The sequence below is a fragment of the Cnephaeus nilssonii genome (assembly GCF_951640355.1).
Source record: "Cnephaeus nilssonii genome assembly, chromosome: 4".
Classification (NCBI taxonomy): Eukaryota; Metazoa; Chordata; class Mammalia; order Chiroptera; family Vespertilionidae; genus Cnephaeus; species Cnephaeus nilssonii.
Genome location: NC_137075.1, coordinates 84,430,013 through 84,445,601, shown reverse-complemented (window position 1 = coordinate 84,445,601; position 15,589 = coordinate 84,430,013). Strand labels below are relative to the sequence as shown.

At 47.0% G+C, this 15,589-nt stretch overlaps 1 protein-coding gene across 1 annotated transcript in view; it reads right to left on the bottom strand.

Annotated features, from left to right (window-relative positions):
- TTC9 (tetratricopeptide repeat domain 9) overlaps positions 1-7,162 on the bottom strand; it is a 32,429-nt gene extending 25,267 nt beyond the window's left edge. The window contains exon 1 of the mRNA XM_079769774.1: positions 6,580-7,162. Within this exon, the coding sequence (XP_079625900.1) occupies positions 6,580-6,994 (415 nt within the window). The 5' untranslated portion in view covers positions 6,995-7,162. The remainder of the gene's footprint in view (positions 1-6,579) is intronic.
- Between the last annotated feature and the right edge of the window lie 8,427 nt (positions 7,163-15,589).

The window sequence follows — 15,589 nt, the reverse complement described above, 5'->3', positions numbered from 1 at the left end:
GTCTTTTATTTCTTTTTTACACAAGTGAATCATATTAAACGCTGTTCTGCATTTCTGCCTTTGCATGTAATAACCAATTTTGGAGACGGGTCTGTATCGCCCACACAGAACGACCCCATTCTGTGTTAAGGGCCACAGCGTTCATAACGAATGGCGGACGGCCACAGGCAGTGCCTCATTTGGATGTGTCTGGAGCCTTGGAAGCTTGACTACCCTGTGCTCTGCAAATGGACGCCGAGAGCTTGTTTGGAGGTTCTAGCAGGGGAGTGCGGCTACTTGTATACCCTTGACGGGAGGGCGATCCTCCTCTAGCTGGGAAGGTCTTCCTCTTTGACCCCGTGTGTAGTTGCAGGAGGGATGCACGTGGAGCAGGGAGGGAGGGAGGTGACACCGCCTAGCCAGCCAGATCAGCCTAATCAACCCTGGTGATCAATGGGGTGACAGGTGCCGCTGCCAGACTGCCTTCACATCTAGAGAGAAATTTTCCTTTAAGAGCTGGAAAGGACCCTTGAGAACCTGGAATCCAACCCTAGGTTTTTTATAAATCAGAAACCCATGGCCCAAGAGGTCAAATGCCTTGACCCAAGGCACCCAGCATATTAGAGCCAGAACTTGTAGTGCAAGTCTCTGTTCACCAAGTTATATTTCCTCTATGTTAATTAGGAAATTGCTGATTGGTTTTGTTGAAACATTTGGTTTTCATCCTAGATGCTTGGAGTAGGCATAGCCTGGCGGTGAAAGAAAACAGCTGGAAGGAGAGATCTTCTTGGCCTTCCTGTCTGGGCTGCAGCCGAATCCCCTTGCCTTGGATAGGGCACTCCCTTGTATCTGGCTATAGAAACTCTGACTTCAAGATGTCCTGATGAGTTTTCATTTCCCTTGGATGTAAACCAAGTAGCTTCAGAATCCACTTGAGAAACTCTGCCCCAAGTCTACATTCAGAATGTTCTTTCCTTGAAAGCATTCTACAAGTTTCAATTCTCACATCTTTTTTTGGAAGATGGTCTTAGAAGCTACATTTACAGTCTTTTTAAAAAATATATTTTATTGATTTTTTTTTTTTTTTTACAGAGAGGAAGGGAGAGGGATAGAGAGTTAGAAACATGGATGAGATAGAAACATCGATCAGCTGCCTCCTGCACACCCCTACTGGGGATGTACCCACAACCAAGGTACATGCCCTTGACCGGAATCGAACCTGGGACCCTTCAGGCCTCAGGCCGATGCTCTATCCACTAAGCCAAACCAGTTAGGGCTACATTTACAGTCTTACGATTTATTGGTCAAGGTGCTGCCCAACAAACAGCCTCAGGTCAACAATGATTTGGCCAGGCAGGTTCTCCCATCCAGATGGCAAGATATTGCCTGAGCATCTTAGCATAAAGCCTTCCTTCTTTCCTCTTCCTTTGACCAATTCTTACCCCAACGACTCATCTTCTGGCTACCAGGTTACCTCTTGTCTCTAGCTCTTGACCTCCTTTTTACCACTGAGTCCTTGCATTTGTAATTCATCTATCTTTTTGCTTGTTTCGTTGGTTCCACAACAATTTCTATTGAACACCCTTTGTCTGCCTCAGAGTCTATATCTAATTGTGCCCACTTTAGTTGCTTCCACCTAGTCATCTAGTGCCCCTTCAAGGGTGGGCGACTTATATAGTCACACAAGACTCATACACAGAAGGGCCCTGTATTTGACTTAATGCTCTGCTGTTGCCTTGTTAAAATTCTTAATAACTTTATCTTTGAAATTGTGTTTTGTAAGTGAAGTCTGATGGGACGAGGGAGCATAAACATGAGCAAAAGAGATAGGCACATCATTCCTTGCAGCCCTATTTGCAGATAGCAATCATGGCGCCCAATGAGCACAGAATTCCAATGGATTCACAATGCTTGACAGTTTAGAAGGATCCAACTCGAGTACACGGTAAGAGTTTTAGCTCTACAAGCAAGCAGAGGTGCTGACGGCCCCAAGAAACTAGGCTTTCCATTCAATCCAGAAATTGCTTCAAATGCAGAAAAGAAAGCAATAGTGTTGTCATAGCTTTCCTACTTATGTCATGTCCCTGTATTAGCCAACCACTCAGGCTGAAAATGATGACATAGGAAGAAAGAGTTAGGGAAACGTACAGTTCCTTTTCCTTTTTTACTCATCAGAAAGCCAAGCCTGATAGAAAGTGTGTACATAAAGTTTGCATATAAAGAAGTGAAATAAAAAGAGCTGAGTTTGTTTTGTCAGCATTTCCACTGTTTTAATAAGAATAATATGCATCTATAAACTACAAAATGTGAAATGTGTAATTTATATGATTCCATATACAAGTTAAGTGCTCTTGTATATCCATTTAAAAGTGGCACTGCACAGTATAAAGATGAGCATTAAACCGCATGCCAATCATTTAAATTTTTAATGTTCTTATATTGACATTAAATAGCAAATAAAAACACCGCGTCAAGTCAAGGGAGAGAGACAGCATGAGAGAAAGAAAAACGCTTTACCTTTTAAGAACTTTAATGACATTTCTCCCCTGACTTTTGAACAAGGAGCCCCACAGTTCCAGTCTGCACTGGGCCCCACAAATTATGTACCTGGCCCTGGTCCCATGGCTTTAAGTCATGTCCATAAGCACTGATAAAACTGGTTTCCATCCAAGGCCTTTTCCCAGTGTGGCTTCTCTAGACCCTGTTCTGGGCTTCAATTGGGACCAATGGAGATTATTTTCCCCTTTGGTACAATAAACTAAAAAAAAATCTCTCCCAAACATAGCTCTAAATGGATGGGAAAATGGAGGTAAAATGACACGGTAGGGGCTTACCCAAAGTCACAGTGTATGCCGTGGACAGAGGCCTGGGCTGACTCCCATCTTGTCTTTAGATGCAATGCCATGGCCTGTCTGCACCAATCACCACTGGTATTTCAGTCTCAAACATCATTTGGAAAATACCAACAAAGTCATTATGTGCTGCAACCTTTTGATCACACCCCAGCGGAGGCCACCACAGCCCCACAGGAACAGCTATAGAGCAAAAGGCTCTGCCCTTCAAGAGGTTCTGCATAGGACATTTCCAAGGCCCCGGGGGAGTCCTGTTTTGTTGAAGGTCAAGAGGAGTTGATCAACAGGCCAATACATGCTTCCTTTGCAGCCTTGGTAAGGAATAGATTCCTATACCGCCCCAGGCAAGTGAGGAAGTCTTTTCTAACCATTGTATCAAAGACATTAGAATTCTTAAGGAACAAGATGCTTCCCATCTCTTTCCTTGAATTTCTTACAGAATAGAATATACATAACCAAGTCCTGGCATCTTGTACCACTGGCCAGATCCCTACTAATCAGAAGAAACGCCCATCCAGAACAGACTACCACTATGAGCAAATTGCCTGCACACCCTTCATGTGGTCCCTTGAAGTCATTCAAATGGATTTTTTCCCTGGCTGCCCCCTCGTTATTGTCTTGGAGCCTTCCATGCAGAGTACAAGAATCCATTGAACCTAGTTTCCTCCAGAAGCTTCACAACAGTCTATTGCTTAGTGCTGTGATACCCTTAGCAACACAGCCTATTCCTGCAGGTACTTCCGGGCTAGCCCAAATGCCTTCTAACCCCCAAACCTCTCCCTCTATGCACAGCTGTGTAGAGGAGGATGGATCCTTGAGAGAACACCTTCAGACTGCTCCCGCCTGGAGCCTGCTGGGCTTCTCAGCTGGCACTGCAGCCCCAATGGAAAAGTCAGTTACCTTTTTGCCAGAACAAACTTGCAGTAGCTGTCTGCTTCCTTCTGGCACACGAGAGGGGAAGGACATCTTACAGGCCACACTGCACTGTTCTGACTCTAACAAGAATAACAGCAATCATTGTTCCTTCCCTTTCCATTAAATAATAACTATAAATGCACATTTAAAAAATGTATGTCACCCTTTAAAATAATCTTCATGAAAGTATTTTAATGAGATGTAAAATGCTTCGGACATATGGTAAGTGGAAATAAAGCCGGATACCGGAGGTCCTTTGTTTATAAACAGTTTACATTTATGTATAGAAAAAAAAATAGAGGAAGGAACTATATCACAATGGATTCCTTTAGGTGGCGGGGTTAAAGGGACTTTTCTATTTTCTTCCTTAACCTTTTGATATTTTCTAAAAGACAATACGTTTTGTAGGTGTGTATTACTTTTATAATCCCACAAGAAAGGACACGTTTCTGTTTGCTAGGATCTCTGCAATAGTAGTAACTGATCCTGTGCACTGTCCAAAGGAAACCATCAGGTTTCTACTTCTCCAGGTGACTTCTGGGTGGGTCCTTTCTCTCAGTTGAATTTTCTATACAGGATACCTGTTTGGGCTTTGACAGGACTGCTCCTTTATGTGAAAGTTGTCAGTATTTGGAAACAGCCCTGTCAGAACTTTGAATCAAGATACTGTATTTCTTTCTCCTGGCTACCAGGGCTGAGAGCTCCCAACAGAATTTTCTGAGGGTAAGGGCTCCAGCATCTATCTGAGACTGGACTCCAGGGGGAGAGAGTCTAGACTAGAGGATGCGGATTTTGCCTAGCAGGGTGTGATGACAAGAACGTAGATTTGGAATGACATGGCTCTAGAACTGCAGAGGTTTTTTTTTCTCTGCCAAACGGATGCTCATATTTCTTTTATTGAGTTGTTTTAAGGATTTAAAAAGACAATGTATGTAGAGGGCCTAGCAGAGTGCACACAAATTATTAGTGGTAAGAACTGGAGAAGGCAGCAGAGTGGACAGCTCTTCCACTTCACCCCTACCCACAACACACTGAAGTTTTCCAAAGTGTAGGTGGCAGCTGTCCAGATCTTAACCCCGCCCTGACTGGGCTGGGCTGGCCTGACCAAGGACAGACACATCTTTGGTGTCACCATGGAAATACAACCACCACTTCTGGGCTGGGCGATGGGCAGTGCTAGCCACAGGACAGCAGCCGAAAGTACGGGGTGAGGGGCAACCCCAGAATGTCCATGGATAATACCAAATATGACTCCATTACCACTCTGAAATCACTGCATTAGTGATCCAAACTGCCTCTTCCTCCACCCACAGCCACTCTGCCCTTTAACTATTCATCAGGCAGTAAGAAGCATGCCAGAGACTTACAGGAAATAAAGGGAATCATGCTGTACCTTGTAAGGGATTGACATATCCCATCTTTGCTATACTGCTACTTCATCTGCTGCAGTTTTTACCAGAACTGCTACCAGCACCACCATTTCTACCACTGCTGCTGCTATTACTATTAATTCTGTAAACGGCAATTTTCAAAGCGCCTGGGTTTTTGCCTGATGAAAGAGAATAGTGGACATGGCATTATGGGAAGGCAGGCTGGCACTAGGAACCTCAAAGGGAACAGCAGAATGATCAATATATATATTTTTTCATGCCCCAACTGCCTGGACTCTAGCCACATCCCCAGCCACACCTAGTCCCTCTCCCAACCCTACTCAGCTCCAATGTCTATCGCTGATTTAGGCAATTTCAAGGGTTCATGGACTTTTGTTTGGTTGGTCAGAGGAGCTGGACCATGCCCAAATCCCACCAAATGGGGTGGGGGAAGAGGAGAGAATGCGCCCAACATCCAAGGCCATTGCCTGTGTCAGCATCTCCCACCTTCCAAGAGGATGGCCCCGGAAGGACCCAGTCTCTTCCTTTTTTTAGAGACTTTAAATTTTCCTGTGCCAAAGTTGCATGTTCAGATCCTGTTTGACTTGGCCCGCGACCCCCAAAGCGAACTGGGGGCATGCCTACCTCCCCTTCTCGTCCCAGCAGAAGGGCTCCCTCTCTCCGCGCACCTAGCCGCCAGCCGGTGTGAGGACCAACACTGCCCGGAGTGAGGAGGGAGGGAGGCAGGAGAGCGAGAACGTGGCCCAGCCCCAGCCCAACCTCGACCGAAGGCTCCCTTTGAGATCGCCCTCTTCACCTGGCAACCGGGCCCCAGCTGGGCTCCGGGAGAAGAAAAGTGGCATTTTGGAATCCATGTTGCTCAAGACGTTGAAGGCATCTGGGCAAACTTCCCTTTGCTACTGCCTTTGCTACCGGGGCCAAGTGAACTTGGGGAAGGGCCGCGCCCCTAGGGATGCGGTTGTCTGGGGAGGAGGGGGGACCGTCTCCGGCGCCAGGGGTACCTGCCCAGAGAGAGCAGTGGCTGGGCATCTACCGTGGGTGCGGGTGGCCCGCCCTGGCGCTGCTCCCCGCCTTGGACCCACGTCTCCTGGGGAGTGATAGTAGCAGCCGTCGCCGCCAGGCCAGCTGGGATCCCTTCTGTCTCCGTCCGGTTATTTATAGGCGCGATTTACGGCGGCTTGCGGGGGAAGGGACGCGGGATGACAATGAGTTTTGGAGGGTATCAGGCTAAAAGTCACACTTTTCCCAAAGCGCCCCCCTCCCAGGTTCTTCCTCCCAGAGCAGCACGGTCCCGGCGGGGGAGCGCGCACCGCGGGGCGCCGCCGTGGTCCGCTGGACCCCAGGCCCGGGCCGCGGAAGGGGGGCCCCGCGGCGGGCGGGAGCCGGGGAGCCCGGGAGGCCGCGAGGCCGGGAGGAGGGGCCGGGTGCGCGGCGCGGCTCACCTGCCAGGCTGTTGTAGCAGTCGATCTCGATGGCTTCCACCGTCCGGCTCTGCTCCTCCGAGAGGCGGCCGGGGGCGTTGGGGGCCCCGGCCGGAGAGGCCGCACGCGAGTCCCGCTCCCGCTCCCCGGGGGCGGGCTGCAGCCCCTTCAGCTCCAGCAGCGCCCGGTGGTACTTGCCGATGGCTTCGCGGAATTTCTTGTCCTTGTAGCACTGCGAGCCTTGGCTCTTGAACTCGTGCGCGCGCCGGATGGACTCGGCGGGCTCGGCCGCCGCCCCAGCCTGGCCCCGCGCCGGAGCCCCTCCGCCGCCGCCGCCGCCCGGGACGCACAGCGGCGGCGGCGGCCGCTGCACCTCGCTGGCCCCCGGCGGGCTCGGGTTCCCTTTGGTCCCGGCCGCCGAGCCCTTCCACTCCATTCGGCCGCCGCCCGGCGCCCCGCGCGCGCCGCGATCAGCCCGCCGCCGCCGCGCCCTCCCGGGTTCAAAAGCGGCGGGCGCCTGCCCCGCGTCTGGCGAGCTTGGCCGCGGCCTTGACACCCCGCGGCGGTCTGTCGTCCCGCACTCCCATTCTCCTCGCCAGCTGCGGGAAGCTGCGCTCTCCTCCTCCTCCTCCTCCTCCTCCACCACCTCCACCACCTCCTCCTCCTCCTCCTCCCTCCCTCCCTCCCTCCCCGCCTCGCGCGCCGCCCGCCCGGCTTCAGGCCCTCCTCCCCTCCCTCAACCTGCGGGGGGTGAGGACCTGGCCCTCACGCCCTCTGGGGCTAGCGTTATGGGGGGCTGCGGGCCTGGTTGGGGTGCCGGGGATTGTCGCTGACCCGGAAGAAGCTTGGCTCGCCTGAAAGAGGGGAGGATTAATGACAAAGACGGCCCAGTTCTTTCCCATTCAATCCAGTCCTCTGAGACGCGCCTAGTCTGAAAGGGACGAAAGGGGGAAGGGGTGTGTGTGCGTGTGTGCGTGTGTGCATGTGTGCATGTGTGCGTGTGTGCGTGCGTGTGCGTGTGTGTGTGCATGTGTGCGTGTGTGTGTGCATGTGTGCGTGTGTGTGTGCGTGTGTGTGCGTGTGTGCGCGTGTGTGTGCGTGTGTGTGTGCGTGCGTGTGTGTGCGTGTGTGTGCGTGTGTGTGTGTAGGTGTGCAGGGAGGGGGCACGCCAGCGACGAAACGCGTGCAGACTCACCCTCCATAGATTTCTTAGAAACTGAACACAGAGGAGCTGCGAGGAGCAAGGGGCGTAGGCACGAGCCGTAGCTGCTGGTTCCTTTCAGCCTGGCAGTCACATTCTAAGGGGGCAGGGCCTTTTCTGTGCGGGTCCGGGTGGTCGCCGAGGTGCGTCTCCGCGGGTGGCCGCCGGAGCGCCCAGAGCACAGCGCGCACGTCAGCGAGCGGGGCGTCGGACTCCCGAAGCCGCCGGTGCCGACCCCTTGGTGGGCCGGCATCTGTGCCGCGTGAGTCACGGACGCCGAGATGGAAAACACCTGTTACTGCTGGTCAGCAGGCTTGGCGTGCAGACGGGCTGGTTTCCATGTCCAGGACAGTTGCGCGCCCCTCCGCGGGAGGCCAATTCTTACTTCATTCATTCTTAGCTCAGCCCCCGAGGTTGGCTGACTGCAGGGATTTGTGGAGACCAAGCGCCCGGCCGACGGCCGACGAAGATAGGCAAGTGGCTGCCCTGCTCTCAAGTGAACTCCCAGCCTCCTGGGGCAGGGGGACACCGCCCACCCTTACAGCCACTCTTCCAGATAATGGTGGGTAAAGAGTACCCGGGAAGGACAGACAGTGCCGTGGAGCGCGGAGGAGGGGAGAGGGGTGGCTCTTTACGCAGCGGTGGATCCGCAGACTTTATGGAGGCATGGCCTTGGAGGGCTTTGAAGGGTGGGGAGTAGAACTTGGGCACGAGGAAACAGAAGGAAGTGACATATCAGCCAGAGTGAGAAAACAGAGCAGAAATCATGATGCTTGACATCTCGAGTGAGTTTAGGGCAGTAGTGGCCTAAACAGAAGTGGTGGGAAATGATTGAGTTAAATGATGGAGGCATTTGGATGAAGAGTGTGGGTTTTATTTTTGTAAGCAATGGAGAAGCCTGACCTTTTTTTTTTTTTTTAGTACTTCCCCACTTCTTTATGATGCTATATATATATAAGCATTATATATACACTGAGTGGCCAGATTATGATGATCTCTGAATGTATAATCTGGCCACTCAGTGTATATCCTATATAATAAAAGGCTAATATGCAAATTGTCCCCTCGACCAGGAGTTCGACCAGCAGGCAGGCCGGCCAACCGCCCATGTCCCCTCCCCCTGGCCAGGCTGGTGGGACCCCACCCATGCACGAATTCATGCACCGGGCCTCTAATACACACACACACACACACACACACACACACACACACACACACACACACTGAGTGGCCAGATTATTATGTGTTCAGAGATCATAATAATCTGGATATATATATATATATATATATATATATATATATATATATATATATATATATATATATGTTTTCAAAGCATGGTTTCCACACCTGTAGCATCAGTGTTACCTGAAATCTGTAAAAATGTACATTCTAGGGTTGTGCTCCAGCTCTATTAAAATCTGAAACTCTAGGGTTGGGGTCGAGCACCTGTCCTTTAACAACCCTCTGGTTGGTTCAGACGCACACATAAGTTTGAGAACCCCTGCTCCAAAACCTCACTACTCAAAGTGTAGGCCTTGGACAAGTAGAATCAGCATCACCCAGGAGTCTGTTAGCGATGCAGAATCTATAAAAATCCAGACTACCAACCCAGAATCTGCATTTTAACAAGATCACCAGGTGATTCCCATGCCTATTGGAGTGTGAGAAGCACCGCTCTAAAGGATTTGCAAAGTACAGAAGCAGATAAAACCCCAACCCTACACGGTCACTCAGATATATTCTTTGTTAATATTCTGATGGAATCCCTACGGGTTGCTTTCTATACATCTATATTTGTACCAAGTCCTCTTTTAACAAACATGAGTGGTATGAGACAATATATACAATGTTCTGCTCTTTATTACTTTACATAATATGTGATTAGTCGTTTAAAGCTTCATTTTAATGGCTTTATAATACTCATTTTATGTCTGTATCAGTGTACTTAACCATTTTCTAATTATTTGCTATTATATTGAATACTGTGATGATAAAAATAATAGATTTCTACATAGTGCTTACTTTGTGCCAGGCACTGGGTTAAGCACTTTACATATAATAACTCATGCAATCCTAATAACAACCCAGTGAAATAGGCACTATAATTATCCCCATTTGAATATATATATATATATATATATATATATATATATATATATATATATTTTTTTTTTTTTTTTCATTGATTTCAGAGAGAGGAAGGGAGAGGGAGAGCTAGAAGCAGCAATGTTGAGAAAAATCATTGATCAGCTGCCTCCCGCACGCCCCCTAGTGGGGATCAAGCCGGAAACCCAGGGTCCACACTCAACCACCTAGCCACACCAGCAGGGCTATTATCCCCATTTTCAATACCAGCTCACCGAAATTTCCCCAAGGTCACACTGCTAATAAGTAGTGGAGCTGGGATTTAAATTTAAGCAATCCGCTTTCAGGATCTATACTCTTAATTATATTTATACTTAAGTTTTTGTTGTAATTTATTTGTCCTTACAAGAAATTCTGATGTCAATTTCTAAAAATGTCTTGAAACATATTGTCAGTTTCCCTTTCAGAAAGGTTGTAGTAATTTGTGCTTCCACCAGCAATGTACTAGTTTCACAACATCCGTGCCAACAAATGAGAGTTAAACTTAAAAAAAATTTTTTTTCTAACCTAATAAATGAAAACTCTCTTTTGAGTGAACTGGGATCTCTTTAATTATAAGATTGGACATTTTCCATACATGTAATTGCCATTTATAGAGTACTGAGGGCCTTTTGACACAATCTTACTGCACTAAATTATACCTTATATGTTATAGGACCTTACTTCAACATCTTTAATCTCATTTAATCCTCGCCTTAGCCTCAGAGGAGGAAAATGATTCCCTACTCACACAGTGGTTTCTGACCAGTGAGATATCATAGTTCACTGGTTAAGAGGCTTTGGGCTCAGATAGGTGTGGGCTGGAATTCTATCTTTGCTGCTTCCTGGGCAAGTATTCAATTTATGAAAACTTCAAATTTCCTCATTCATTAAATGGAGATACTACTTACTTCATAGAATTCTTGTGAAGCACACTGTGAGAGCTGAATAGATGGTAAGTTTAATCATTACTCATTAAATCCTGTCGTTATTGGATCCCATAAAAATGTTATGGCAGCCCTGGCTGGGGTTGCTCAGTTGGTTGGAGTGTCATTCGTGTACCGAAGGGTGATGGCTTAGATTCCCAGTCAGGGCATATACCTAGGTTTCAGGTTCTAACCCTGGTCAGGGCACATATAGGAGGCAATTAATTAATGTTTCTCCACATAGATGTTTCTCTCTCTCTCTCTCTCTCTCTCTCTCTCCCTCTCCTTCTGCTCTCTCTCTCAAAAAAAAAAAAAATCAATTAAAAAACACATATACTCCAGGTAAGGAGTCAAAAAATGTTATGGCAGGCTGAAACCGGTTTGGCTCAGTGGATAGAGCGTCGGCCTGCGGACTCAAGGGTCCCAGGTTCGATTCCAGTCAAGGGCATGTACCTTGGTTGCGGGCACATCCCCAGTGGGGGGTGTGCAAGAGGCAGCTGATCGATGTTTCTCTCTCATTGATGTTTCTGACTCTCTATCCCTCTCTCTTCCTCGCTGTAAAAAATCAATAAAATAAAAAAAATGTTATGGCAGACATATTTGCCAGCCCTGGCCTTTTTTACTTTAAGGTATTATATCAGGTAGAAGAAAGAGAAGACACTGGGGGTTGGGTGCTCTGAGTTTTTATCATTAACTTCCTGCTCAGGCAGGAAGAGCTACTGAAGGCAAATATTGGATGAAGATCTAGGTGTGGGATTTGGCTACTGTCCAAAATAAGATGTGGGTAGTGATGATCATAACTGTTTAAAGGTGAGAAATACCGATGTGCCAAGTTTGTTTTTTGATTTCCTGCTCTGTCCTGGCTTAATAGTACAGTAGCTTGTGCTTAGATTTTGGGCTTGAGGACAGGGCTGCAAGAGACATGTACTCCACGTGGTACTCAACTGTGTATGAAACAGAGCTCCACATGAGAGCTTAATACTAGCTTGGATGAAGGAGAGCTTGAGCGAGGGAGGGAGGGAATATTATGGGCGGCGGGATGCAATGAGAGGAGACTTACTATGCCCATCTGTCCCGCTCAGCAGAGCTGTGTGGGTATGTCTAGAACTGTTTTGTTTACTTGTTTTTAGTATGTTTCTGTCTCTGTCTAAGCCACTCATTGGTAAATTGGGGCTGGTTTCTCAGAAATTTTCTCCCTTCAAATGTAATTAAAGAGGTGCCAAAGAGAATTTCTCAAGTATCCTGTCATTAACTATTGACCATATGCAGAGTACTATTTTTGGAAGTGAGCAAAGATCCAAATGACAGACAATTTGGGCATGAATTTAGGATTCAGAAACTCGGTGCTTCTCAAACTTTAACAGGCATATGAATCCCAGTCTTATTAAACGCAATTTCCTGATTCCATTCATGTAGGATGGGGCCCAAGGCTGTGCATTTCTAACAAACTACCAGGTGATGCTGCTCCTGCTGGTCCATGGCCCACATTTTGAAGAGCAAGTATTTAGATCAGGGGTGGGCAACCTTTTTTTCTGCCAAGGGCCAATTGGATACTTATAACATTATTCACTTAATATAAATTTATGTTGCTATGAATAAAGCTCCTAGCCTGGCTGGGATGGCTCAGTGGTTGAGCATCGACCTAGGAACCAGGAGGTTGTGGTTTGATTCCCCGTTGGGGCACATGCCCAGGTTGCTGGCTAGATCCCCAGTGTGAGGTATGCAGGGGGCAGCTAATCAATGATTCTCTCTCATCATTGATGTTTCTATCTCTGAAATCAATAAAAATATTATTTTTAAAAAAGCTCCTAGATTTATTGAATTTCAGGTCCCGCCTGCGGTTGCCTTGGCAGGGCCGGACCAAATGATTTTGTGGGCCCAGAAGGCCAGACGTTCTCTATCCCTGATTTAGATGAAAGAAAAATTCCATCTCTCCCCTTATCTCCTGGCCTTTGCCTTCCCCCAGAGAGGACATGTTCTTTAGATTTGGTCAGATTCCCGAAAATTAATCTGTCCACATTCAAAGGGCAGGGGTATGAACCTGCACTTCATGCAGCAGGAATAGGTGCACTAAGCCAAGTCCTCCTCTTGGGAGCTGGCCACCTTGTTTTCCCTTCCTCACATGTGTCACCAAGCATACTTTTTATTGCTTCCATTTCTGGTTCAAATGTGGCAGGACAGCGGGCAGGAAGACTTTGGTATGTGGGGGGAAGGGGAGGCTCGCGTGGGTCTTTACTGTAGGCTACTTGCTCCAAGGTTGTATTTACAAGATAACTCTGCATTAAAAAATTGGGCATCTATTCAGGTGAAAATAAAGTAGTATTTTGATGTCTTATCCATTGATGGCTCTTGAATGTATTGCTTGCTTATGAACCTCCCTGAGGAGAAAGATGATTAAGCCAGAGTAGCTTTCTAGACTCATGGTCCTTTGGCCCAATTGTCACCAAAACCTCTCCCTTCATTCATCATGGGCAAGCACTGGTTACAGCCCAATTAATCCAGCCTATGGACCAGGGGTCCTCACACTTTTTAAACAGGGGGCCAGTTCACTGTCCCTCAGACCATTGGAGGGCCGGACTATAGTTAAAAAAAAAAACTATGAACAAATTCCTATGCACACTGCACATATCTTATTTTGAAGTAAAAAAAAAAAAAACAACAAAACGGCAAAAACACCCGCATGTGGCCCGTGGGCCGTAGTTTGAGGACGCCTGTTATGGACGATCATACCACGAAGGGAATAACTCATTACTGCCGAGACATGCTGGGAGATTTCTTAGAGAAGATATACGTGGAGCTATTTTGATGGAAAGAACTTGGTGCGGTACACAGCAGAAGGCACAGCATTCCTGCTGGCTCTATGTGTCTCAGACTCTGTCTGTCCTCTGTCTGACCTTGTTTCTGCTTCTCTGAGTCTCTGCCTTTCTCAGTGCCAACTGGTCTTAGAAGACTGAAGCCCCCTTCCTTCCCAAAGTCACCGTGGAGCTTGCACACCTCCTAAACAGATGGCATGTGCTGCTTTTTCTCTTCCTTCAGTTCAGTCTCTTAGACATATATGAAAGACATATATTTGAATCTCTTTTATACTAATCCAAGCTGTTCAGGATTTGGTCACATGCCAACCAAAACAAAGCTATTTTGAGGATGTTTTTCTATTGCATTCAACTTCACAATTTACCTTAGAAAATTACAGAATTTCCATCACCAGTTTTTATCTCTATTCAATGTTCAGTCATCCTTCTTTGAAAAAGTGGAATATTTTTAACTATGTCATGCCCAGATGTAGCATTAGCCATATGAAGCTAATGTGAGCTTCATATTTTCATTCATCTTACCCCTCACTCCTATCCCAACAACAAATTTCTCTATAATTCCAGGGTCCAGCTCCGTCTGGCCTTATTTAGAAAAATAAGGCATCTCTACTTATCCCTATTCTCCTACTACTCAATCTACTCAGCACCCCCCAATAACTATTGTAACCCTCCATGGGGGCTATGATGTCAGTTATTCGGATCTGTCGGCATTCCTTCCCTAGCGGGCTCTTCCTTTCCCAATTCATGTGGTCCTGGTGGAGCTGTCAATCATGGTGTCTGAGCCCCTGCCCCACACTTGCTAGCATTATTTCAGTCTTGGCCAATCATATTATTCCATCTCCCTACCCCACAGTGATTGGTTCAGAGAGGGGCACATGACCTAAGTAGAGATGGATGAGAAATTTCCATGAGATTTACATATGGACATTGGGAGAGAAAAATTATTTAAGTTGGGAGGATTTGAGGTGAGGACTATCAATGACTGTCTTGCTTACCACCTGGAGAAGGCCTGTCTGAAAAATGAAACTGAACAGAGGCAAAAAGGATCTGAGGGAGAGACTGGACTCTGGTAGCATCACGTAAGTTCTTAGATCCAACAGTTTTTAATGCCAGCTACACCTTCAGACTGCCTAATATGTGAATTAGTGAATTGCTTTTTATATTTGAGCTAGTTTGAGTTATCATTTACAATCGAAAAACTATTGACTTATATAATCCTTCTCAGGTATTTACCCTCTTTGCCTTCCACCTTCTGCCACCTTGGTTTGGCTGTTACATGTGGCTGGTAATTATAGCCATGTCCCCCTTGCCTAGAAAACATTCATTTTTCAATTTCTTTTACACATTAAAAATAGTTTACTTGTCATGGCTGGGTTGCTCAGTTGGTTGGAGCATGCTCCTGTATATCAAAAGGTTGTGGGTTCAATTCCAAGTCAGGGCACATATCTAGGTTGTGGGTTGATCCCCCTATCTCTCTCTCTTTCTCTCTCTTCCTCTCTTTAAAAACCAATAACACATATCCTTGGGTGAGGATTAAAATATAGTTTACTGCCCTAACCAGTTTGGCTCAGTGGATAAAGAAAGCATCAGCCTGCGGACTGAAGAGTCCCAGGTTTGATTCCGGTCAAGGGCATGTAACTTGGTTGCGGGCACATCCCAGTAGGGGGTGTGCAGGAGGCAGCTGATCAATGTTTCTCTCTCATCAATGTTTCTAACTCTCTATCCCTTTCCCTTGCTCTCTGTAAAAAATCAATAAAATATATATATTTTAAAAATAGTTTACTTACTAATTTATTCTTAACTTTGTATTATGGAAAATTTTAAACAGACACAAAAGAAAAAATCTATATAATAAAAGCCTAATATGCTAACTGTCCAGTTATCTGGTCATCCGTTCAACCAATCAAAGTGTAATATGCAGGCCAGCCATGCCCCGGCTTTGTCAGGAAGGACGTCTAGAAGAC